The 25,160-nt window shown below is 40.9% G+C and overlaps 1 protein-coding gene and 1 long non-coding RNA gene across 2 annotated transcripts; one reads left to right on the top strand and one right to left on the bottom strand.

The window, feature by feature from the left end:
- Positions 1 to 242: 242 nt before the first annotated feature.
- LOC131561215 (uncharacterized) lies at positions 243 to 25,160 on the bottom strand. The gene is made up of 4 exons (XR_009275053.1): positions 25,075 to 25,160; positions 12,208 to 12,280; positions 11,233 to 11,284; positions 243 to 312 (listed from the first exon to the last, which is right to left on the bottom strand). It is a non-coding gene; the product is annotated as an uncharacterized LOC131561215 (long non-coding RNA).
- PPP1R3C (protein phosphatase 1 regulatory subunit 3C) lies at positions 16,618 to 20,755 on the top strand. Its single transcript, XM_058810428.1, has 2 exons — positions 16,618 to 16,710; positions 18,231 to 20,755. Exon 2 carries the CDS (start codon positions 18,232 to 18,234, stop codon positions 19,174 to 19,176), a length of 945 nt encoding a protein of 314 aa, XP_058666411.1. The 5' UTR covers positions 16,618 to 16,710; position 18,231; the 3' UTR covers positions 19,177 to 20,755.

Genomic DNA, 25,160 nt, shown 5'->3' with positions numbered 1-25,160 from the left:
GGAAAAGTTACTTAGTTTAAGAAGTTTTTACAGTTTCACCATGAAGTAATAATTGTCAAATCCAGTGAACTTCAGTATTTATAATGGAAGGCTCCTGCTGAAAAGTAGTCCATGGCAGTGATTCAGAAGAGGAATTTTGATGAAAAGAAGGAATGTCATTACAGTGATATTGAAATCAGACATTAAACCATTAAAATCCTAAGACTTACTGTGAACAATACATGCAGATTTTTAACTTCATGACAGAAAGTACGAAACGTTCAAATGGTTGTTGGTGTCACACTCTAATGGTCAGTAATCTTCAGTAAAAGCCTATAAAAATGAATACAATTTTTTATTTTTAAAAGGAGGATTTTGAGAAGTGAACACAGTTATGTATATGTCCTACTAAGCATAAATTATCACAGAGCTAAACCAGCAGTACAGCTAGAAACTTCTCCTTTGGGAAGATTTTTCCCACACCTTAAAATTCATCGTAACCAGTAATGTCTCAGAAATGGTAGAGTATATTTTGTGAGGGATATTCTTTGAGGAAAAAAGTGCTCCATTAAGACAATTCTTATGTTCCTGCAAGCAAGGTTTAAAATCTTCATCCAAAGATATTTTTGTCTTTAACAGAAAAATGTCATAATACTCAGATATTTACCAGATAAAGATATTTGCCTTCCTACCTGAATGCAGACTAGACAGCCACTCTACAAATAAGGGGCTAATCCTCACTTAAGGGATGTATATTTCATTTATTTGTTCCCTGAGTCAGTTGAAGACAGAATCCCTTTATCAGATCTCTGAGATCAAAAAAAGCAGCAAAACTGCTGGTTACACCTTAAATTTATTGAAGGCTTGAGTCTAACAAAAGTTAGAAAAAATTGAGTAATCAGAAAGTTCTAAAACAACTATATACTTGAACAGTGTTGAAAGCAAATTAAATTGCAAAAATAAGTTAAAAGCCTTTAGCAAGAGAGAGAAAGTTTTAAGCACTTTATTTAGGCAGTTTATTCTAGGATTATTTCTGTAATCTACTTTTTAAAATCTCTAATTATTATAAGCAACTGAGATTTCTTCTATATAGTTTATATGAAGCCTTATAGCAGTAACTTATGTCTTTGTTTATCCATGGAAGATAATTTTTCCATTAAATTTAGAAAATTACTAATTTTCTTCTTTTATCAAACATGCCTTGATTGTTGAAATGTTGCCTTATAGTGACTCTCAGGATCATGGGTACACAGTGATGTAATCTGACTGCCTCAAAATAGTAAATGGTGCTAAATTTCATCCGGGAATGTGATTATTTAGCAGAGCACTGTGTACTTGGCCAATACAGCCAATCCCTAATACCTGATAAATTCCTCTTTAAATGGCAATAATTTTAGTGTATAGGGTAATGCTATGTAATGAAGATTTTAGCTATCTGGGAAGTACATTTTAAAGTTTTCCTTTTTATATTTTAGAGTTACTGAATACATTTCTTTATAATTAAAAAGTAGGTAATTTTTACTTTGCATGATTACACAAATGCTAACTATTGCTGCTAAAAGGTGAAGTTACACAATATTTCATTTCAACAGCAAGGTTACTTAATATATCTTATGTTCTATCTCTCTGGAACGGTTCCAGGAACATGAATGGTCATCCTTCTCTCTTTCCTTTTCAATTCTTTGCCTCATCTGGTCAGGCCCTTTGGTCTTCAAGATGAGAAATACTTAACTGAGTCTCCTACCTCACTTCCCCAGAAAATACCCAATGGAAGCCTATTTTACTTCCAGATCTGTCTCACAACTTGAACAACTTCAAGACTGGAAACAGAACAGCTGAATGGAAGGTTAGACTGGTGTGGAGATCTTAAAACCTTAAAGACATTGAAAGTGTTATCTCTGCACACAATATGTGTGCACACAAATCAAGGTCCCACAGACATCTAACAGTGAAATAGCATTTTTCACATTGGGTTACCAACTGGTTTTCTTCAGAAAGAATTTTACTGATGATCCTTTCTCTGCTGTCTGGACAGTTCATGGAGCAGAGCTACTGCTATATTCCTCAATACTGTCCTTGCATGGAAACTATTCAGTGTGGGCCAGAATAGCCCTTGTAATCTAGATGACAGGACCCAGATGTTCTTGTGACCTTCTTAGCTTGTAAACAGAAGTTCTCTGCAACAGATAAACATTGGATACAAGTTGGCCTAATTTGTATTTGATCTAAGATAAATGGTATTCCTGGAAAAAATATATGGAATGCATGCTAGTTACTGGGGATCCTAAATAGTAGGCAAACAAATTATCATTTGAGTCAGTTTGACACAACCAGCAAAGTCTGCTGTGCATTCAGAAGGGAGCAGAACACTGTAGAACTGATAAGAGCACATGCACAAATGGCTCAGGGGTTTTCTTCTCCATTCAGGACCTTACACTGTAACAGTATTTGATAATGCTATTAAGAATATCAGTTTCCCTTTTTATGGCTACATGGAGAGATCCAAAAGCAGTCTGTGCTATAGCAAAAATCTGAGAAGCCACAGCGCAGATTTACCACAACTACTGATACATGCCTGTGTTAATTTTGTTCAAGACAGAAAAACTACAGTAAGGAAACATCAGGAGGTATTGGGAATCCTCCAATTTAGCCAAAAGAGCTTTTAGCAAAACAAACTCGGAATAAAATAAAATTGTACTTTTCTGAGCAATTCTCACTTGGCATTTACTCAGGTAACAGAGAGAGAGGGAAGTTCTGAGAAGTTGGATTTACCTTATAGGGAGTGTAAAGTAGAAACTGTTTTTTGCATCTAACAGCACAGTAACACCATATTCTGAGGGAGAACTGGTCTGCTTTTAGCAGAGGTCTCACAGAGTCCTGTAGGTGTAGCCCACCTTGGCTAAGAACTGAATTAGTTTTTTTTTTTTCCCACATGGCCTAGTTCTGTCTAGCAAAATATTGGAATATTTGGCAAGTAGTCATATTGACTTACATAGAGAGCTTTGATAATTAAGCTGGTCAACTGCCAGTCCCTTTGGGATAGGAAAAGAATCTGAAAGCTTTGCCTCTGCACTGGCAGAAGAGTGGGAGAGAAAGAAATAAATCTACCATAGATTCCCTTAGCTAACATTCCCCAGCACCGTGTTATTTATTTCTGGACAGATTTATAATGTACTTTGATGCTGAGCTCATAACATTCTTAAAAGGAATATTTAATAAATCCCTGAAGAGAAGAACCAGAAATCAGAACATTATGCTTCAGTATAATAAGAAATGAAACAAGTATTCATGCTACTTTACATTGTTCAAAAAAGCTATGGGAAACCATAGTGGTTATATCTAAATGATGCATTAATGGCCACCCTGAGACCACTCTCTAAAGCAACATCCTTGTCCAGCAGCTGCTGACTTGGAAGCTTGGGTTAAGACATGCTGTGAGCTGGCCCTTCCACTGCACAGGGCCACGAAGGCTGCAGGCTGCAAGGGGCTTGAGAGGCAGCAGGATGGGTGGAGGATGGGCAGGGAGTGCAACGCTGCTGTGTGGAGTGTGCACCACTTTGCCCTTCTTGCAAAGCAGCATTTGTACAGCTACCTTGTCTTTTTTATGGAGGTAACTACCCAGTTGGGATGGTAGAAGAGTTCACTGTAGGTGTGATAAGAGTTAATTTAAAAATGAAAAAGGGGTGAAGTAAAAGCAGATGTTCTGCAAAGTGATACTAAACCACCTAAATAGTTCTGTTGGCAGAATGAAGTAGTCATAGCCTTGCTATTATTATTAGTCTGATCAGGAGGGATGAAATTCAAGCTATGTTCCCACACAGGCCAAGCTCACAGAGTTGCTCAAGATTGATATCTGTATGTATGGATAGAAGTCAGCTTGGCACAGCACTGAAGCTCCTCCTTTAGGAAAGCAGCCTAAGGAATCAGATTTAACCTTTAGTTACTGACTTACTTTGGAAATATACTTTTTCTTGACAAGGAAACAAGGAATCCAAGATTGTGTGTTTGTATTTTGAAATTGCCTGGTTACTGATTCTTTTTAATTTCTAAGTTACACTTTGTCCAAATACTTTGGACAGAAGATTTATTGGCAGTTTGGTTTTTTTTTTTACAGGCACACTGCCAGTGTCCTAGTTTAAACCCCTGCTTCTGCTCTAGCTGTTCCCAGCACAAATGTGAAGGCTTAGGTGACATTATACTCTTTGGACAGGAGTTCCAAATTCAAACTGTGACAAGGCTTAATATAGGCCTCTGTGGGGTTATAATTGGGAGGAATTGTATAAAGCAGCTGGGCATGTGGTTACTGTGAGTAATGGCAAAGTCTGATGGTCTTTTTAATTCTGATGCCAAGCACCCTGATAAATCTTAGAACATGGTGCCATTTGGAAACCCTGCCTTCTGTCCATTGTTTAGGGAAAAATAAGTTAAATGAAGAGAAACCACCATAAACATAATGTGAATTATGTGTCAAAAAGTTTCAAACCAGAAATTTAAAATCAGTAAAAGACCTTGATTTTTTAGGCCAAAATGGTATTTCTGTTATGCTAAAAACTGAATTAGAAACATGGCTAACAAATTAAATTATAATTCTGCACACAGGATATTTTGTACCCTGTTCTTTTGCAAAACACCACAGCACTTAAAATTACTAAATGGAACTATTTACATAAATGTTAACCAAGAACCCCAAACAATAAAAAAATTTCCATATTAAAAAGTCTAAGAATTTTTTGATATTTGGGAGGTGAGAGGGAAATATTTTCACCAGTGACTGACAATTATCTGCTCTTTGTGGCTTCTTCATAGGAAAAATTTTATTCCTTCTCTTGTAGGAAAAAGTATGTTTACAAAAAAAGCCCCAAACAGTAACAGCCTTTCCAGGGACAAGTCCCAGAGAAGATCTTCCATAGTTCCTTGGTACCTTGATTGGTGTTCACTTCACATTCTGTCTTTCAACTCAGGGATCTCTAAACAACTTCTTAACTAGCAAATTTTCTGTCAGCTATTGGAAGGTTTTAAGTTATCAAGTATTTAAGAAGGAAAAATATGAAAGAGATAGTGGAATTTGTTTTTCTGTTTGAAGCTCAGCTTGGACCAGTTTTGTTGTGCTGTGTACAAAAACAACTTCACATGGGCATGGACCCTCCAGGCTAAATTTGGAAGGAACTCAAAGCAGGCCACAGTGACCTGCAGGGATTTATTTGAATGTTCTTTCCCTTTGCTGTGTACCTTTTATTATCTTATGTCAGTCCTCCAAGTTTATCTATGTGAAACTAACACTCTCCTAGTTTTAAATTGCTTCTGCATAAGGTGCAGAGCCTTTCCTTTAAGATAAATGTGAATAGTTGTGCATTTGTGCTACCAAATTGGCACGTGTTGGCAGCAGACCCACTGACACACTAACCTTGTTTTTGCACCTGTTGTGTTAGCATATGGTTAGACAAATTCACTGGTTCTGTGAGGGATCACTTGGAGCTCACAGGCTGTGCACCTTGGAAGCTGCCTCAGCTGCAACTGAGAACAAGACTGCTCTTAGCCATTTTTCAGGACAAAGGAGTTCATCTCAAGCCCTGCTCTGTCTTCAGCAAACACCTGACATGACCCTAAATTTCTTAGAAAGATTCACTGAATCAATTATTGACTGTCAATTGACCGACAATCAATTGTTTTCTGTCAGCTACAAGTGGGAGGAGGCAAGGATGAATCTGATCCCTGCCCCTTGAGTCCTCTGGGCAAGAATGACACACTGAGTCCCTGTTACATTCCCTCCAGTAACTTGCTTTGCCCCAGTCCAGGGATGAATTTTCCACTGAGGAGAGTTTGTTGTGCAGATATGTGAGCCCAGCCCCAGGACTGGCACACAGAGCTGATAGACACTCGTGACTAGCATAGCTCCTCTAACTGCAGGGATGAAAAAAAAGAGGTAGGAGGAAAAACTGGGTGTCAGGAAAACGTGCTTCTTAAAAGGTCACGTGTCATTTTAGCTGTCACCTTTTCTTAATTTTGTACTGCATCAATTGAGGCACAAGGTGAAGGAAACAGAGCAAAGGGAGGGCAGTGGCCAGCATCTCCTCTGAATTGGAGACCTTGTGCTTAGCACTGCTGAAAGACACTAAAAGATTTTGGGGTTTTTTTTTTTTTTTTTAAGTAACATGCAAGACTGATTTTCTGTCAGAGTAATGATGTTCAGATAAACTCAAATTTGCCTACAAAACACTTACCTGCAGTGAATATACAGAATTTATGAAGGCTTAAAATTTCCCTTCATATTTAGACAATGTATCTAAATTATTTTTGCTTGGGTCTTTCTTAGCACATACTGCTTTTAAATGATGACATTTGTGATAGAAGAAAAGGACTGTCATGAACTGGCAGCACTCCCTTCTGGGTCCCCTTTGAAGATAATGCATGACCCCATAAAAATAGGCCTCTGTCATAGCATCTACTTAGAGACACAAGAAAGCCTCTAGATACAGAGCCTCTAGGCCAATTTTTTTCCTGACACCCATTTTTTTTTCCATCATGACTTTCTGCTGCTCTCTGCCGCCTACTCCAAGTTAAACCAAATTTAGTAGGCAATTCCAGATATTCCTATTCAAAAGTGTCCCCTGGCAGGAAATCAGTGCCCTGTTTTTCAGATTAAAAAAGAGCAAGCAAGCTAAGCATTTTCTCAGGATGTATGCTTTTATCTCTCTCACCCACTATAAATCCATGCACACGCTTTTTGCATCAGCCATCCTATCATCAGTCCTCTGAGCCTGGCTACCAACAGCAAATTTAAGGTGGTTGAGTAGTCAATTATCTGCAGGAGTGAAGTCTCAGTGGGAAATTGAACTCATCTACTCAAAAGACTTAGAAAGGAAGAACAGTGGAATTAGATTTGGAAGGAATTAGATTTGATACTATATGTCAACAGTGGAGCCACAATACATGTTGGTAGTAGTTAAAATATCGTGTGACATAGCAGTACCTCAGAGTTCTATGCTACTTTGGCTACAGGTTGTTGGAGTGTCTGGTTTGTCTGTAAGTCATGTTTCCTTCCTGCTATAAATTCTTGCTCTAATTCAAATCTTTGACTATCTAACTCTTTTGATAAGGCATGGGAACATCATCGTTCCAGTGTTAAACTTACACCAGTATGAATCTGCAGGGAAAGAAGGTGTGCTCATCTGGTCTGCTGAACCACTCCTTCTCCCATAAACAGACAATATAGACAGATGAAATAAATGTTAGGCAACACTTCATAAAACTGTAAGCTTTTCATGGCATTTCTTTTCAGCATTGCAGCAGACTTGAGTTGGTTTTTGCCATTTGACCTGTTTATAGCATACTGAAGTACAGAAACCCACAGATTCAAAGGAACCCCATGCTCTGTTAAATTTCTGCAAACTACTGTGGCTGCGGGAATGATGCACAGTGAAAGTGTAATTGTCCCCGAGCTTGGAACACACCCCACTGAATGTGTTTCTAAGCACCATATTGCCCCATCAAGAAAAGCCTGGCAGGAGTTTCAGGTGGGGGTTCCCACCTTTGTTATTAGCTGCATTGTAAGGGTTACACACTGTGTGCGGTAACATTGCTCAGGGAAAGATCTTCAGGAGTATAATTACTCTTTCAAATTCATATGGATAAAGAATAGAAATGAGCCTGAGAACAGAGGACCTCAAAGACCCACGAAAGCAAGAGATTGTATCTCTATTGACTTCGCTGAGAAGGTATCATTAGCCAGAGAATCAGGGCAGGGACTTTTTATATTGACATGGTAGATGTTATTCATACTTCACACCAGTCTGATGTGCTTACACTGGAGTAGGTCTCATGCAGTTTCATTAGGAACAGCTGTTTTTTATCAACTTTGCATCCAACTTTCATAGTTTATACAGTTAAAATGAAATAGAGATGAATGTCTTCTTTTGATAAAAATGGTAGAAAGAACATTTTGCTAGCTTCAGCAAACTGATGTAAAAGTTAAAACCATAAATGTCAGAGTCCAGGAAGCTCCCTGTCTTGAACAGAATTACTTTTTCCTGCAAGAAGGATTAATTTGCCTTTATTTTTGTATATGGTTATCATATAAAACAGAGCACAAACATAAGCCTGGAATAAAAAGCTGTAGTGTACTATCAACTATATTACATGTTTTTAAAGTTCCATATGCTGTTTGAAAATATAGAGGACAAAACAAGTACTATATCACTTGCAAAACTTATAACAAGGGATGGTAGAAGTAGGATATACCAAAAGAGACATTAAATGTGACTGACTCTAAGGCTGATCTAAACCTTTTGATTTAGAGCAAGGTCAGTGACAGAAAGCATAGCCCATCTCCTTTGCACAGTATCTAGAAAGGTGATTTGACAATAGTCAAGAATACGTTTAGACTTGTGGAGCTTTAGGATGTAGTATGTGAATCAGCATTCTTGGTTTTTGGATGAACAGATAATGAATCATCACTTCTCTTCCTCTATCTGTACTTACACTGTGTTACATAAAAGGGCTAGGTATTCTGTTTTATTTTCTGGTATTATACCTGCAGGGCATGCCTAACCTGATTTTGAAACTAGCAGCCCTGATAATAGGGTTTAATTTCTAAAACAGAGACATTCCAATGACCAACACCCCATCCTGCTTTCAACATTGTTGTGCTATGACTAGCAGAGAAGTTTCTCCTTAATTCCTTCTTTGTGGGATATTCAAACGCAGACTGTATAAATTATGAATATGGTTATTTTCTTGAGAAGCCAAATGTGTAATATATGACAGCAGTAATAAAATCAATGCATAATTTCTGTGCTACCTGTTTATACAGAACTACAGTTTATTTTCTTTCATGCTCACTGTCTTTATTACTGCCTTGAGAAAAAAAGGTACCAAGGGAGCAACTTCTTTTTCTTTTGGGGTAGAGAGAAATGAAAAAAGTTAGTAATTTAAAGGGGATGGAAAAAGAGTTATTGTGTAAATATTTTACTTCCCTCTATTCCCCCACTTGCTCCCAAAGGACAGAACCACAACTTCCTCTCCCATAATAGCCAGTTGATATGGCCAGGCCCTGGCTTGGTGACAGCCAGCTCCTGTCCTATGAATAGGCTGAAAACTGCTTTGGCTGGACTCCATCTCTCTGAGCTTCTCCTGTTAGAGCTATGCATCTTTGCATGCATAAATATACTGCAGAGAAATATATGGGTGTATAAAAAAGGATCAAGTACTTCAGGATAGGTTGTCCTAACCTAGGAGAAGGACATGAATGCCATGCCACCAATGCCATGTGTTATTTTGTGTCCCATCTCCTTCTCCACGGAGGGATCCTTGATAGAAATCTTTGCCAAAGGCAAAGAGAAAGGTTGTCTTTGTTGAGCTTTGTTTTTTAAATGTTATGTTTCCAAGAAGCACTCTGGATATTTATTTGGATATTTATTTCTTTAAACATCAGAACTTCATTAAAAAGAAAAATTTCTAACTACCTCTGGGTTAAGACAAGCTTTTTGTTTTCACCTAGTCTGGGAATAAAACCAGAATTCCTTTTCCCCCAAGACACTCAGTGATTTCTCTTCAGATGGAAGCCCTCAATCCTCATACCCTTAAAGGGTACATTATGGCTAGGAAGTGCATGTCAGTGCCACCAAGGGGAGATCCATGCCTTTGCAGCAGAGTGAAGGGTAGATGAACTTAGGGCATGAGCTGTGTTTTGCTCAATGAACTAAGTCCATCCCAGTGCCAACGTGAATAAAAGAGCTAGCCAGGAAGGATGTAGGGGGGGTAAGTTTGTATTTGAGCATTAGGCTTGGACTAAGAGCAGTGGAAGGTCACCAGCATGGTTAGTGGCCTGGAATGTGCTGCAGAGGCTGAGACTGAGGGAGCTGACTTTGCTTAGCTTGCAAAAGAAGAGCTAAGTTAGAGTGGCTCAGACTGCAGCCTCCCAGAACTGAGAGGAAATCAAGAGAAGATGGAGCCAGACTTTCCCTTGAGAAGCACAGCAAAAGGAAAAGAGGGAGCAGTCACATGTTGCAGAAAAGGAATTCCAGACAGATAAACAGAAAAAAATAATTGAGTTGTTAGCACTGGCATAGGTTGTCTAGAGAGGCTGCATCCTTGAAGTCATTAAAAGCTCAGCTGGAGGAGCAATCTGAGCAGACAGATCTAACTTTGAAGCTATTCCTGCTTTGAGGAGGAGACTGGATTATGTGACCTCAAAAGGCCTCGTGCAACCTCCACTATTCTTGTGATTGCAATTCTCCAGAGAAGCATGCAAGATTATTCTCACTGATTAAAGCCATTTTAAATCTTGCAAAACTTACTGTAAGCATTATTGCATATATGGAGTAGCACATTTTGACAGTAAACCATCTGTGTTCTGGGAAGCAGCATCTAAGAATAACCCAAAGAAACCAATTTATTGCAAATATGTTATTTAGGCCACAATCTTTCTATGCTCAGGACCATAACTAGTTCCCCTTCCACTGCAGGATGAAAGAGGACTGATGATGTTACAGCACTTGGATTGAAGAGCTTCATTCTTTCCAGCAAATCTAAAAATGAAGTGAATGTCTGCATGAAATTTGACCCCCATGAAACTGGGGAAATATACATTCATATACATATGTATGCTGCGCCCTAAGAGGCATAACTGGGTCAGATCCTGGGAAACTCAAATTTTTAGTCTGAAGTGGTTAGAAATTAAACTAAATCTAGAAGAGAAAAGATTCATTCATTCATCTCTTAGTATGCCATAGGGGAGTTTTTTCCCTGTGCAGAAAATCCAAGAAAAACTTGGCACAGAATTTCACTGTACTGATTTCCAAGCCCCATTCTTCCCTTGTGATACACAAGACAAGAAGGACCTTGTAAGAAAACTGTAAGAAAACCTAAAATAGAGAAATGGATCATGTCTCTTGGGTGGCAGAATGAGAGAAGGAGTGTTACTCAGACCCTTCAAGGGCTTCTAAACACTCTGTGTGAACATCTTGCAGCTCTCAGTTGGGCTGCTGTCAGATATAGCAATGCTTATTCAGGATGAAGGTTTTAGTCAATATAAATTTTATGGGAATGGTAATCATATTGAATAATGACATGGCTCCTGCAAGTCTGCAGGGAATTGTACACATGTGCATTAAAAAAATCACATTTTTCCTTGAGAGATTGCAAAGGACCAGAACACTGCCCACATAGCTGATGGAAGCGTCTGCTGAACCAACATTTGCTTCTTCACACAACATTAAGCATAAACCAAATTGCACAAAGCAGCATTTCACTTACTGTTTTCTTTGGAAAAGACTATTCATCAGCAGAGGTAATTCTTTATTTGGGCCTAGGAGAAAAAAAGAGAGAATAGACACTGATTATCTATACACAGCAACATGATTTATATTTATAAAATGTTTGGCCACAGGTTATCAAGGTTCACCATCTTAGGTGTGTGGTTAAAAAAAAAACATAAAAAATGGAGAAAAAGAATGTTGTAGTATTGAAATCCTGCATTTATTTTAGACATCTAGGACAGCTTGTGCATTCTCAAAAGCGAATCTGGTCTGCACTTATAAGCCAGATTTATACTCATGTATAAAATATACGTACATGTTTTGTTTTCTGCACTCTTGTAAGATGCTTCATGGAAAGTTCAGGTTATTCCATGAATGAATACCTACATTTATGCTCTTCCTTCTTTTGGTTTTCTTTCCTTTTTCACTCTACATCACAGCAATTAATAAATAATGTGGCATTGGCTTTATTTCATCTTATGACATACTAGCAAAGACTTCTAAAAGACTGCATTTTGCATAAAATCCGTTTAAGGAATTTTGCTGAAAATATCCTGAATTTGATATAATCACATGACATTAAACATTTGAGCAGCCTGAGACATGTTTTCTTGTTTTCATATGTCACTTTTTTTCAGAAAGCAATGCACTTCTCTGCCACTATACATTTTCAAAGTGATGACTCATCTACAATTGATTAATTTATCATTAATCAGCTTTAACAAGATTAGACATTTAAAATCAATTTCTAGTTTTTAATTCAGTCCAAAGTTTTCAGTTACAAGGAATTTAAATGTCTTTGAATTTAACCTTAGAGATTTCCGGGAGTGGCAAGAACTTGCACTATTGACTGATATAAAATGAGAGCTAGAACCCCTGTGAATGCCCAAAGAATTAGACCCATGTCCTGTTGCTGTAAGAAAACAAAAACCCCATCCATTTTTGCATGAACATTTGTCTGCACGTTGCTTACCCTGCTCTCTAGGGGATGTGGCAGTATTGCAGTGAGGCAGTGCAATATTTTTCCCAGACTTTCTCTGATTTGCCTATTAGGAAGTGATTACAAGGTAATTACTTACACTTTCTTACTTAAATTACAATTTACAGGTATTTCAGTGAGTGCTTCCCAACAGCTGTAGCATGTTGGATCTAATTGACACCATGCCCTCCCACCAATCATGAGAAATGGGCTAATAAAAATTTGTTTCTTCCTTGTATGGACTGTACCAGTGCTGAAGAAATTCCTACAACAATAACAGAGTTTCCCAGGATTAGTTTCCTTGGTATATATTTGCAACCATTAGTAATTTTCAAAGTTCACCAAAGGATTCTGAGAAGCAAGTAAAGAATATAGCCTTCTATTAAGATTTAATAAAACTTCTGCCTACTGTATTTCATCAGATAAACCATTAAAAGTAATTTTAAATTTTCAAAGTCTTACAGGCTCAAGTAACTCGCTATGTATCTGAAAAATCACTATTTGCCTCATAGTCATATTCATAGAAAACTGAAACCCAACTTCATAGATTATACACTTTACAAAGATTGGTCTTAGTAGCAGAGAACAAATATTGAACAGAAGAGCTCAAAACAAGGGAAAAAAATGCTGCTGTTAAGCTTGTGTGACAGAATTGTCCCTATTACCACAGGTGTTCTTTAAAGTCATTAAAGCTCTGTCCCTTTCACAGGTGTTGTGTGATGCTGCAGGAACGTGCCAGCCAATAAGGTGGACATACTCTGTTTTCTAATGACACCAGTGTAGTGCCACTGGCCTAGCAATTTGTTTTAGCTTCAAGCCCAAAACCAAATCAAAACCTCCCCTGCTCAATTGCATACTGTAACTGCATTAAGCTAGCATTGCTCTCCCTTGCAAACAGCAGGGATTTCTCAAGAGGTACTATGCAAGTGAAATGGACTTATGTTTTTCTCTCTGGACTTTTTTACCTATAAATGCCGTCATGACTTTACTTTGCTCTGAGGAAATATTTGCCTATCTTTGCTTCAAAAGCCTTTAATTAAATGCTAATAGCTCCTCTACTCTTTCTATATCCTCCACTGCAATGTATTTCCTTTCTTCCCTCCCGAAGTTGTGGGGGAGGATAGCAAAGAAGCAGAGCGACCTGAAAGTAATAAAATCAGAGTAAACACAAAATCCTTGCTTAATTACTCAGTCTCAGAACAGAGGCTGAAAAAAAGCAATTCTTTCATTCTCATAAAATGACAAGAGCCAGCAAAGAGATTACCAGAGCAGCCCATTGCAGTGTGATAGCTGACAGGAAGGCACAATCACTCATTATCTGTTCCTAGAACTGCTGATTGAAAGGTCGTGGGTAGTTCAGGTGAGTTGAAGAATGGCAAGACCCGGAGGACCATCTGCATATAAAAGCATTCACTATGGAGCTAATACCATATATTTGTCTTTGAACAGAACAGCGTGAACCCAATTGCCAGTTTGTCACTGAGCAACCTCAATGAACTCCTTGAAAGCGAGCCTGTGCCTTCCATTGCATCTGGACCATCTAGGCTGCAAAGTGTTTTTAAAAACATACATTTAATGTTTAGTGAAACTGTGGTAGCTATGATAAAATTGTGTTTTCGATAGCTAATATGTTGCAATTAACTTTTTAGATCTGATGTGCCACTTTTTCAGGAAAAGACAGAGAACTAGTCTGGGTGATCGATTTGGGTTTCCTTCTTACCGAAGTGGTTGAAGGTACAGCCCCCTGTGATGGGGCTTGATTTTATAATCAGCTGTGCTTTTTCCAGTTACATATTTCTGCCATTGTGCTCCTACAAATGTCAGAAAAGCTGATATGCCACAGAGTGCTGTCAAATGCACAGTAAGACAGTAGGTTTTTTCCTCCGGTGCTCCCATTTTAGCAGCACTATTTGAAATTGGTAAGACAGACAGATCTACATTTTAAAATGCCAAACCAAAGTATCTGGAAACCTGAGTCCTCTATAAAAAGCACAGCTAGGGAACCATCACTGACAGGACAAACTGGTGTGCTAACTCAGATAACCCTGTCAGTTTGCCTCAATGCAGGGACACCTCCCTGGGTGAGGAAAGAGTTACCCTGGCTCTGCACAATGCTCTCTGCTTGTATTGGCGACCAGGAACTGGGACACAAGTCCACGGCCATGAATGTGCTCCAGATTACCAATTAGGCACAAAGTTACCGTATCCAGTCTGTATTTACTGACTTGGGCAATGATCTGTCTGTGAAAGGCTCTGGATCTCACTACTGGCTTTTTGCTAAACATTATCACTTTAAACAATCTTTCAAGATGTTTTCCAAGTTGGGTAAAACAGGTATTTTACACAGCAAGAGCAAAATATTTTATAGCACCAACAGGGCAGTGAGCTACTACATAGCAACAGAAATATGTGTGGGAAAGCCTTGAGGCAACTCCTTTTTTACAGGAATCAAGCAGCTCTTATTTAGTGTCTGCAGATAGTGGGACAGAGCAGCCCCAGCTGCTGCACGTGATCCCTGATAACACAGCAGCCCAGCTAAGCTGTGTCTGGGGGAAGATCCATGGACAAAGATTCAAGTAGTACAGGCAAACAAACTCCAGGGTTATTTACTCATTTTTTATAATGGTAAATAGAAGAGATTTGGTAAGTGCCAGCCATGTGTCCAGTCCTCCCTTATACCCTTATGGGTATGTTTGGCCTGGCTTACTGCAGGTGGGGGGCTGGGGCTGAAAGTCTTTGTAGTTCCTCCAAAAGAAAAATACATTTGCTACTAGTAAGGCTACTAGCAAGGCTTCCAAAACACAGATGCTGTTTTCTATCACTTTCTGTAGACAAACAACGAGAAAATATCATCTGCCTTTGATAGGGAGCCAGCAGTCACCAAAAGATAAGAGAAGGGAAAGGAGAGGAAGAGCAATGTGAGCAGCAGAGATGCAAGTTGAGAAGTAGAGGACCAGGGAAGGTTGTCCTGAGTAAGTGGCTCCAGGGAACGGAGCAGGACCTTGCAAAGCCTTGTCTGCATTGCCAGTTACTGCTTCAGGCTTCGTCTGGGCAATGCTCAATGTCATGTACTGTCACGAAAGGCAGGAACTTCAGTCACCAAGGGGCAAAACTAAGAAACTGAAGTGTTACTGTCTTATGAATACTCTCATTATTTGTGCAGAGGCAGATACTGATCCATGTGCTATGCATCTGTCAGCAGAAGCCTCCAGCCTTTCCTGTTTCCTCCCTCTGCTTATATGTAGCTTGAATCCAAGGTGAAAGTGTCCTTATCATCATCTGGTATGCTCACACCCTATCTTCTAATAACTCCTCACACATAAGCAGTAGAGCTTTTAATTTCTTTTGCTCACAAATCAAGAACAGAAAAATCCTTTACTGTTTGTTCATCACTGTAAGCCCCCTTTGCTTCACGTAGAACATAGGACTTCCTGCTGCTTATACAGATGTATGTGTCTCATCTGCTGGTAAAAGCTGTGAACTCAGAAAAATCTCAGTTCACAGACTCCCTATCACATCTTGTAGGTTGACTGCAAGTCATCTACCACCCTTGGGAAAGGGCAGCTGGGCAGCAAAAAGGTGGCAGTGGAACTGTGGATCCACAGAAGACTCAGGGAGAAAGCAACCAGGACATGGTCTTTGAAGAGTAGTAACTCAGTGATGAACCTTCTTTAGTAGGATTACTCAGCCTGCAGAAGGTTGGCTGTCCACAGCCTCTGCATGGGCTTGTTTGCCACGGAGCCTCTGGGAGGCAGGACACCAGCAGCGCCACAGTATTGCTATGGCTAATGCTGCGGGGGCTGCCTTCCAGCGGTTTTTGTCTCTTTCCTTTGGAAAAAGGCAGTAGATAAAATGTGGGGCATGTCGCAAGGCCTGTCATCCTCAGATAGCACACAGATCACCAGGTGTGGGTGGTGAAAAGCTATCGGTGCCATTCACACTAAAAGTTCAAAAGTGCTTTTTCACTGACGACAAAGGCAGTTAAGATTCCAGGATGATGGATTTCTGGCCCTGGGAACATTACCTTACACCTCAGAGTCTCAGCTCCTTTCCAACGGAGCAGAGAAGTCTATAACTTAACTAAACTTAACACGGGTTTGGTTCCACGGGGCAAGGTCCTTGAGCAGCGCCCCGAGCAGCGCCGCCGGGCACGTGTTCGCCCCGCCGCAGGGTACAGAGGGTCCCGTCCGCTCCCCGTCCCCTGCACAGCCGCGTGCTGCACCAGCCCTGCCCGCCCTGCGTGCCCGCAGCTGCTGCCGCCCTTCCCGGAGCACGAGGGAGCGGGGGCAGCTGCGGGCACGGGCAGGGCACCGGGGGCGCGTCCGGCCGGCAGTTCCCGGGCACGCGGCAGCCCCGGCCGGCAGCGGCGGCCGCGCCCCCCTCACGGCCCGGCCGGGGCCGCCCCTTGGCCGCGGGCCGCGCCCGGCCCCATAAAGGCGGTGGAGCGGCGGGCGCGGCCCCGAGCGGCGGTGGCGGCCCCAGCACTCAGCGCACCAGGTAAGCGCCGCCCGGCCCCGCTGCCCGCCCGGCTGTGCCGGCGGTGCCCGGGTCCCGCTGCGCTCCGCGGCTCCCGCCGGGCGCTGCCCCCGCTGCTGCCCGAGCGCCCGGCAGCGCCCGCTGCCCCTCCAGCACCCGGCAGCTGCTCCGGCGGCGGCGTGGGGTTTGCATGCTTGGCGCTTGTTTGCTATTTCCGTGGGCTTTTTTCCTTTTCTGTTCCCCCCCCCCCCCTTTTTTTTTTCTTTTTTTCTTTTCTTTTCCCTGACGCTGCAAAAGCTCGGGTCACCAAAGTTGCAGAGAGAGTATTTCTGAAGCCTTAGTTCTATTCCTAATAAAGCAAAGCAAAAGTTGATTAATTTGCTTCGAGTACTTTCCTCCTACTGCTTATTATGGTAAATACTCCACAATTAAAAAAAGCAAGAAGAGACCAGTGCAGCTTCTGCTTTAGTTTTGGCAGGGCTCTGAAATACCAGTGAGAACCCTGGGAAGCAGAAAGCCATTTATTTAAGTGACAAAGCAAATGCCTTTCTGTGACTCAACAAAACTCTGCATTTCCTGCAAGGACTGCATCCATCTCAGCAGGGATGTTCTATTGTTGAAGCCCCTTTTTAGAAATATTCAAGCTATCTGGTATTGTATGGGCCATGGCCTTGCACAGTAATTTTGCTATCCATCATCTGTAACTCTTTACAAAAAAACCTGTAGTATTCTTATTGAATCCTTGCAGTAGACTTTCAGCATAGTCTTTAGGGATTATCAATAGTTGTTTTAAAGTAAATTCTTGAAGCCTAATGAGGTGAAAAAATAGTATGTCCTTCTCTTCTCCCACTTTTTCACCCTGCTTCACTCAGCAGTTGACATTAACAGTGCAAAGAGCTCTATTACTTAGACCTGGGTTCACAGCTCAAAAATATTTCTAAAGGTGCTTTAGTATTTTTAACAAGTTCCTAAAAAGATCAACTGACAGTTGTTCAGAGTCACAGAATGATGGTTCTGCATAAAGATATATAGAATCCCATCTGATGCTCTGATGGGATAGGCAACTTGCTTAATATAGTGCTGTCTGTGCTCAGAGATGAAGCAGCTGATCCGGCTTGTTGGAATTTTAGGACCTCACTTGAGGCCTCTAAGAGGGAAGTTCAAGTGGATGAGCTCTTCTACTCTAACTGGATCTGTTTTACTCGCTACTAGAAGGTTCTTTTCTGTATTTTCAAGAAAACATGTTCAATTAGCTTTCACTAAAATCTGTTTTTTCAGAGGTTTGGATAAAGAAAGGACAGTAGATTTGAATTGAAGAAGTTTAGAATGGCAAGAAATGACTGACTAGTTTCACCCTGGTTCTGTAGGTAGGACTGTCAATTTTGATTTAAAATTGTTTAAATTTTGTTTAAACAATTGTTTAAAACTGTGCAGAGATGAGGCCATGAATAATTAAGAGAATGATGAAGTAAACACCATTCTTGAGAAGCTTCTTATCTGATGTAATAAATGATGACATCCTGTGTTTCTTCTCCATTCAGAATGATACAGATCTTGGACCCGAGACCCTTGCCCAGCTCCAGCATGCCTGTGGATATGGCCGTGCGAATTTGCATAGCCCATTCTCCACCACTGAAGAGCTTTCTCAGCCCCCTTGAGGACTGCCAAAGAAACAGCTTTGTGAACAGAATCAAACCTCTCAGGCCGTGCCTTCATGTGAAGTGTGACTCAGAAGCTCAGAAGAGCGACTGGAGCCCCTCGGCAGCCCGAGCCAAGAAGCGCGTTGTGTTTGCCGACTCCAAGGGGCTGTCCCTGACAGTGATCCACACCTTCTCCGAGTTCCAGGAGCCCCCCGTGTGGGATCTGCCGTTTGACCTCTTAGGCATTGAGGACATAACATCTGACCTAAAACTCCACGAGGAGAAAAACTTGATTCTGGGTTTCCCTCAGCCCTCAGCTGACTACCTGGACTTCAGGAACCGTCTGCAGACGAACCTGGTCTGCCTGGAGACCTGCACCCTGCAAGAGAAGGTCCTGTCAGGCACTGTGAAAGTAAAAAATGTCAGCTTTGAAAAAAAGGTTCAGGTTCGTATTACTTTCGACACGTGGAAGACCTACAAAGATGTTGAGTGTGTGTACATGAACAATGTTTACAGTGATTCTGAAAATGATACCTTCTCATTTGCCATTGATTTTCCTTCTGCCATTTCCCCTGAAGAGAAGATAGAGTTTTGCATTTCTTACCAAAGTGGAGAACATACCTTCTGGGACAATAACGAGGGGCAGAATTACAAAATTGTACACACAGAGTGGAAGCCTAATGGTGTTCAGATACCATCTGCCAAAGAAGGCTATGTAGATCTTCAGACTTCAAGGAGAGGACAAGAGAGAGAAGCTGATCAGCTGGGCAGTCCAAGGTTGTCCAGTGGCCTGTTTCCCCAGTGGCAGAGCTTGGGTCAGATTGAAAATTCATCACCATATTGGTGATCCAGACTGCTGGGGAAGAATCCTTCCATTTGGCAACAGAACAGTGCTAGATTTCTGGTTCACATGCTGCATGGTGAAGCCACCTGGCAGGTTTTGTTTGCTGTCCGAAAAAATCCAAGTTCATTAGACTGTGGGACTTGTTAAACCATATTATGCTCCTGAAGTTCTTAGCCAAACTTTATCCTTGGAAGAAAAGAAAACCAAGGTGCAACTCATGTGTATGTTGCATACCATAGGAGTAGCTTGCCTGTATCTCAAGTATATGCTGCTTTCTTCCTGCTGTCAGCTCTCCTGGGTCACTAGGGGAGAGACTTGCAAAGTGTATGGAAGGCAAGGGTGTCTCAGCAAGCTGTGGTAACTGTGTGAGTGTATGTGTGTGCACAGGGGTGGAAACAGAATGTCACAACTCCTTCTGCACCTATCAGGAGTGCAGTAGCTGCTGTCAGGAGGCTTGCTGTGACCCTCTATGTGCTTGCAGCAAAGGCAGGTAGGGGTGCATGGCAAAGATTTGTGGCTTCAATACATGTTAAGAAACTTGGAGAGGATAATGGACAAGTGGGAAAAGGGGAAGAGGTAGTATGTGCTACATAACTTGGAGATGTGCAATGTTCTGATTACTTCTTTCCAAAGCTGTTTTTCTAAATCTCAGAGAAAGATCTATGGGATAGAAAGAAGACTAAAGAAAATGATGCAAAGTGAATAGTAGAAGTGACCACTGCTTTAAGAAGTCTTCTCTGTCCTTACTGTCTTTGTGAAGCCTTGCATTTGATAACAAATGTAACCTTGACTTCATCATCTTACTTATTTAGCAGGCAAATCGTTGCCTTTCAATGTTAAAAAAAAAATGTGCCTTTGAAAAAATTTTAAAGCCACCCTAATATGATAAAAATAGGGTTAAGCAACAAAAGAAAGTGATTTTGAATTTCCTACTCTGTAGTATCATTAGGTGATTCCACTTATCACCAGATCTAATCTTACAGCATCTGATGGTTGAGTATCTTGCTCCTAATTGCAACTTCAGCCATGACTTTTCACAAGTAACATAGGCAAGGTCCTTCATATTGAAGACAGTGAATTAGCTGCACTTTATGAGAGCTAATGTCTTTAAAAGAGCAGGGTTGTTACTAGTTTTTTCTAGACTGAATATAGGCTTGCACATAGAAAACTGTTCTGGTTTACCTCATTTTTATAAGCTTGTTTTTAGAGTTTAGTAAACTAATATATATTTTGTATCTGTATGCTTATAATTTAGCTTTCTGAGCTGTCAGACTTTAAATGTTATCTGGGTTTCATGCAAGACTTGTGTGAGAAATTGTCCAGTACATGCTCAGCAGGTGTGAATGCTGGCACACTTTTTAGCTATACTGAAATGGTGTTAACATCAAAAAATAAATCACATTTTTGTCCACGGCTAAGAAGTATAATAGCCTGAGTGTGAAGCTACTTACAGTGCAGCGAGATGTTAAGTACTAAGGTGAAATAAGCCTCCTCCACTAATTGCACTTTTCCTTATGCAACCTTTGCTGTTATGTGTAAACTAGCCATTTTAAGAATAAATTTTATTTTGATACATCTGGTTCTCACTGTGTCAGCTCAATCTGTCTATTTTCTCAGTTTCTGTAAAACAAACTTAGCTGTGATACAAAGTACAACCAGTTTGTTCTGTGCCATGGGATCTGCTAAAGCTGGCTAGTATGGCATCTCAGATCAGAAACTGGCACTACCCTGAAAATGAAATCCAACCCCTTCACTACATGACAGTATTCACCTTGCAAGTTGTATCATTTTAAGAAACACTGTATCTCACTAAATTTGCCTGGAATATTTTGGTTTGACAGATTTAGTCAAGGATCTTGCTGTGCTGTGGGCAAGTCTGGCAGGAGCATGTCTTAATCTGAGGGCCAGACTTACCTGCTGAGCTAGACCATATGTGATGTGTGGATGGGTGAATCTACACAGCAGCACTTAATGTTTTCTGGCTTGGTTTCACCTGAACTTGGCTGGTTGTGCTGCCTCCTGCAGCTGTGCTGCTGTCTGGGGCAGTGGGCGTTATACCCAGGAATCCAGGGAGCTGCCATCAGTCCCAAAGGACTTGCTGTGAAATAAAGGGTCTGCTGTGGGCCAGCCATGCACTGCTGAGGCTGCAGCCTGGCCTCATGGGCACTGAGAATGCAGAAAAGGGTGGGGGTGGTTTCCAAGGCTCCTCATCCTCTGGGGTGTGGGCAGAGGGCACCCCTACTCCCCTCCATGGCCAGCTGCACAGAGGATTTCTTAGTATATCAGCTCACTGACAAGATGCAGTTTAGTTCTGTCTGCTGCACACAGTGTCAAGGGTTTCCAGCAGGAAATCTAGCTTTAATTGTGAAAAAGCAATTCCCAAAAGGCAGAAGACATGAAGCTAACAGCAAGTTGCTGACCTGAGGAATTAATTTAGTGCTTCTCCATGGCTGGACACAGAGCCTACCTACCAATCCCAAACTCAATTACTAAGTACACTGGGTCTTAGTGGGCAGGAGCTCTTACATACTGGACCACCAGGTCCCTGCTCTAGAAAAAAAAAGTGAAGTAAAGAAATTAGTGGCTTGAAGGCTGCTCTGCCTCAATGTGAAATTTGGCTTCAACTACCACAAAGCTGCTGGTAAAGCAGAAGCCCTCTAGCATGAGGAAAAGAAGCATTTCTTACCCTCCAGCCAGGCTTTGAGACCAGCCAGCCCAACTGCCCTGCTCCTGACTGAGACATAAATCACTTAAAAATACCAGAAGACAGATTCCTTTGACCAAGCCTTGGCTTTAAGCCAGCTGCTTTGCAAAGATGCCTTGCAAGGCCCTAAGTGCCCAGCAGAGAGTCAATGTGGTGCTGCAGTGTTGCTCAGCAGCTTCAAAGCCCTCCCTCAGCTGAAAGGGCAAACGATTTCTCCTTTCTCCACTCCCTACCAAAGCAGCACAGTTTCACTCTTTCCTCTTTCAAAAAGGGCAAAGGATTTCTCCTTTCTCCACTCCCTACCAAAGCAACACAGTTTCACTCTTTCCTCTTTTAAAACAGCTCACGTTCAACACTAAAGCTCACATCCATCAGAAAGGTAACAGGCTCCTGGAGAAAAGTGTTAGCAACACTCAGGTATATTAACTGAGAAAAATACTAGTCTACAAATCTTTTTATCAAACACTCAAAAAAACATCACCATTGGAAAATTGTCTTAGCATCTTAGATGCTGCCCTTTCAGACATATCTGTTCCAAAACCTGAAGGTATAAAGCAGATGTTGTCCTTGGAAAAAAAAGCTTGTAACCTGTGGCATTGTCTCATTATCTTAGGAAGTCACTTTTCCAGCTGCACTGTAGGTCTGTATTTCCACCACTAATGTGACAGTAGTGAGTAACTGGATTCACTCCTATACCTTTGCAGTGTCTGACTTTCAGTTATAGTCTATGGATGGCACATTGCTTACAGACTTTATTTTTCAAACATGAGTGTTTTAAGTCGGATTCCTAATAGCTGTGCTCACTTTTGAGAAGCTAGATCTAATTTTGCCATGCAAAATTAAATTAAAATTTGCTGGTGTTTCATATTAACAAAGATCTATCACCCTGGAAGATCAGTGTCTGAACATTTCCTGAGAACATAATTAGAATTTTCATGGGCAATTACTGAATGTCTTTTTCTGTAGTTAAATATAGCTAAGCAAATCACCACAATGTATATGGTAAATCTGGTATATTAATGGTAATGTGGTAGATTTTACAGTGTTAAATATGCATAAAGCAATAACTCCCATCTCTCTCAGACACTTCTGAGATTTAAAATGAAATGTAATTAAGAATAAAATATTTCCATGAGGCTAAAATAAAGGAAAGCAAGAATGTGCTAAATCCTCTTGAGAGGTCTCTGCTCCTGTTTCAAGAACCACCTGTACTTCAGCCTGTTCTGGCTGGCATTCCCTTCACCTATTCTTACAGCCCTTCAGTGGTTGTGGCTTCCAATTATTCTTTCCTCATTTTAAGAGTCTCTTCAGGTCCGAGCCTGATTAAAATGAAGCTCTTAGCTTCTTGTTTCATTCTGCCTAGGCAAGAAGAATCACCTATTTCTGTCTTTTTACAATAGCCTGTAATGGCTTGAGAGCAAAGAACAGCTCTCTCCCCTCTCACCACATCTCTAGGCTATGTAAAACTTCATTTCATTAAAATCAACATATAGACTTCCTATCCTTGTTTGGGAAGAACCTCTTACAGCTCTGAATTTTCCTTAAAGCAGAAATATCACTCTTGACCAGTCTGGCAAAAGCCTCATGGTGTGGTCCTCAACATCACCAGTACAAACTTAGCACAGCTCAGCACCCATTTTTCATTGCTCAACTGGCTTCATGCATGTCATTCAGAAAGGCCTGGGGAATGTACAGCACATTTCAGTGCTCCAGAGCTGTCTGTGAAGATCATGACAGCTGGGCAGATTGAGTCACTGATGCACCTCACTGACCATTCATCCTAACAATGGCATTTCCTCCATTAAAACCATTAGTGTTTTTCCTGGTCCTCCTTCCTATATGGCAAGGGTCCCAGACAAAGAAATTGGTCTACAATTTACTATACTATAAAAAGAAATAAATGGGGAAAAATCAAATAAAATTATTTGCCTCAAATATATTATTGGGTAAAAACATCTGCTATCTCTTCATATTTCAGGTCATTGTGATATTTTATATGCTTCAATCCTTACTTTCAGGAACAACATTAAAGTGGCCATTGCTACAGACTTGGTGGCAATTAGAGTGTAAGGGCAATTCCCCTTGCTTGCAAAAATGGGAAAACAAAACAAAAACCTTCACACAGCACAACTCCTGACCTAAGCAGTCTCCTCATCCCTGAATCACACACAACAGTAGTTAACCATGAAGTCAAATCTGTGAAATTGTTATACCAAAAGCAACCATCTCAATATTTTTTTTCAAAAAATGTTCCTTACTGATAGCCCTTTGAGACAACAACATTTTAACAGATGAATTCAGAATATGCAGCAAGCATCATTACCTGAAATCAGCAGAAGGTCAGGGTGAGGGGTTTTTTGTTTGTGTTCTTTTGATTTTGTTTGTTTGTATTTTTAAGTGCTTTTCTTCACAAAGCTTTGTGGTTTTCTCCTGCCTTCCCACTCACAATTCCCCTCCCCTTTTCCTTGCCTGGAGCTAAATCAATATTGAACCAGGAGACACATGAATTCTCAAAACATCCAGCCTTATTCTGGCCTAAAAGTGAATGGAATTTATAGAGATATACAACAGAATTTCACATACAACAGAGTTTCACGAGATATAAGAACCCTCAAATACAAACCCATACCAACAAAGCAAAACCCCAAATCTTCAGTTCTTGTTCTTAGTTTAAAGCTAATTGCACACTACAGGTCTATCAGCTGAGGCACCAAGAATGTTATGGTACAGCACAGACATCTTTGACTTGGCTCAAAGCACCACAGCAAATTTACTGACCCCAGGAAAACAGACCTGTCCATAAACTCAGAGGTCAGCCACAACCATTAGCAGCCACCTCTCTTCTGCCCATCAGAAACTCAGGTCACACACTGATACAGCACAGAAACCCTCAGGGCCTGCAGACTTAAAGGTGATTTTTGTTCAGGTGACACAGTCATACGTCAAATATTGATATCCTTCCAACTCTTCACCTAACAAAGGCAAGTAATGGAAGACCTCCTAATATTTTCTGCTCCACTTTTTTGTTTTCTTGGAACAGTCACATTCTTCCACAGCCCAAACCAGCCCATGGTCTCTGTGTCTGTAACTATCACCTCAGCAGCTGCACCACCAGAAGCATTTCCCCTTGCTCTGCATTGGGAAATCAGGAAAAGTTAACTTCCAAACCACACTCCCCAGCCCTCGAGTTTCTTTACCTTGTTATCAGGCTGTAAAATCCTCCTTTTTCTTACTGCTGTAATCTTCTGAAAGACCATGGTTGTCTGAATTTCTGGAAAATACC

Source organism: Ammospiza caudacuta, chromosome 9, assembly GCF_027887145.1.
Source record: "Ammospiza caudacuta isolate bAmmCau1 chromosome 9, bAmmCau1.pri, whole genome shotgun sequence".
In the NCBI taxonomy this organism is placed as follows: Eukaryota; Metazoa; Chordata; class Aves; order Passeriformes; family Passerellidae; genus Ammospiza; species Ammospiza caudacuta.
This window is presented reverse-complemented; position numbering and strand designations above follow the sequence as displayed.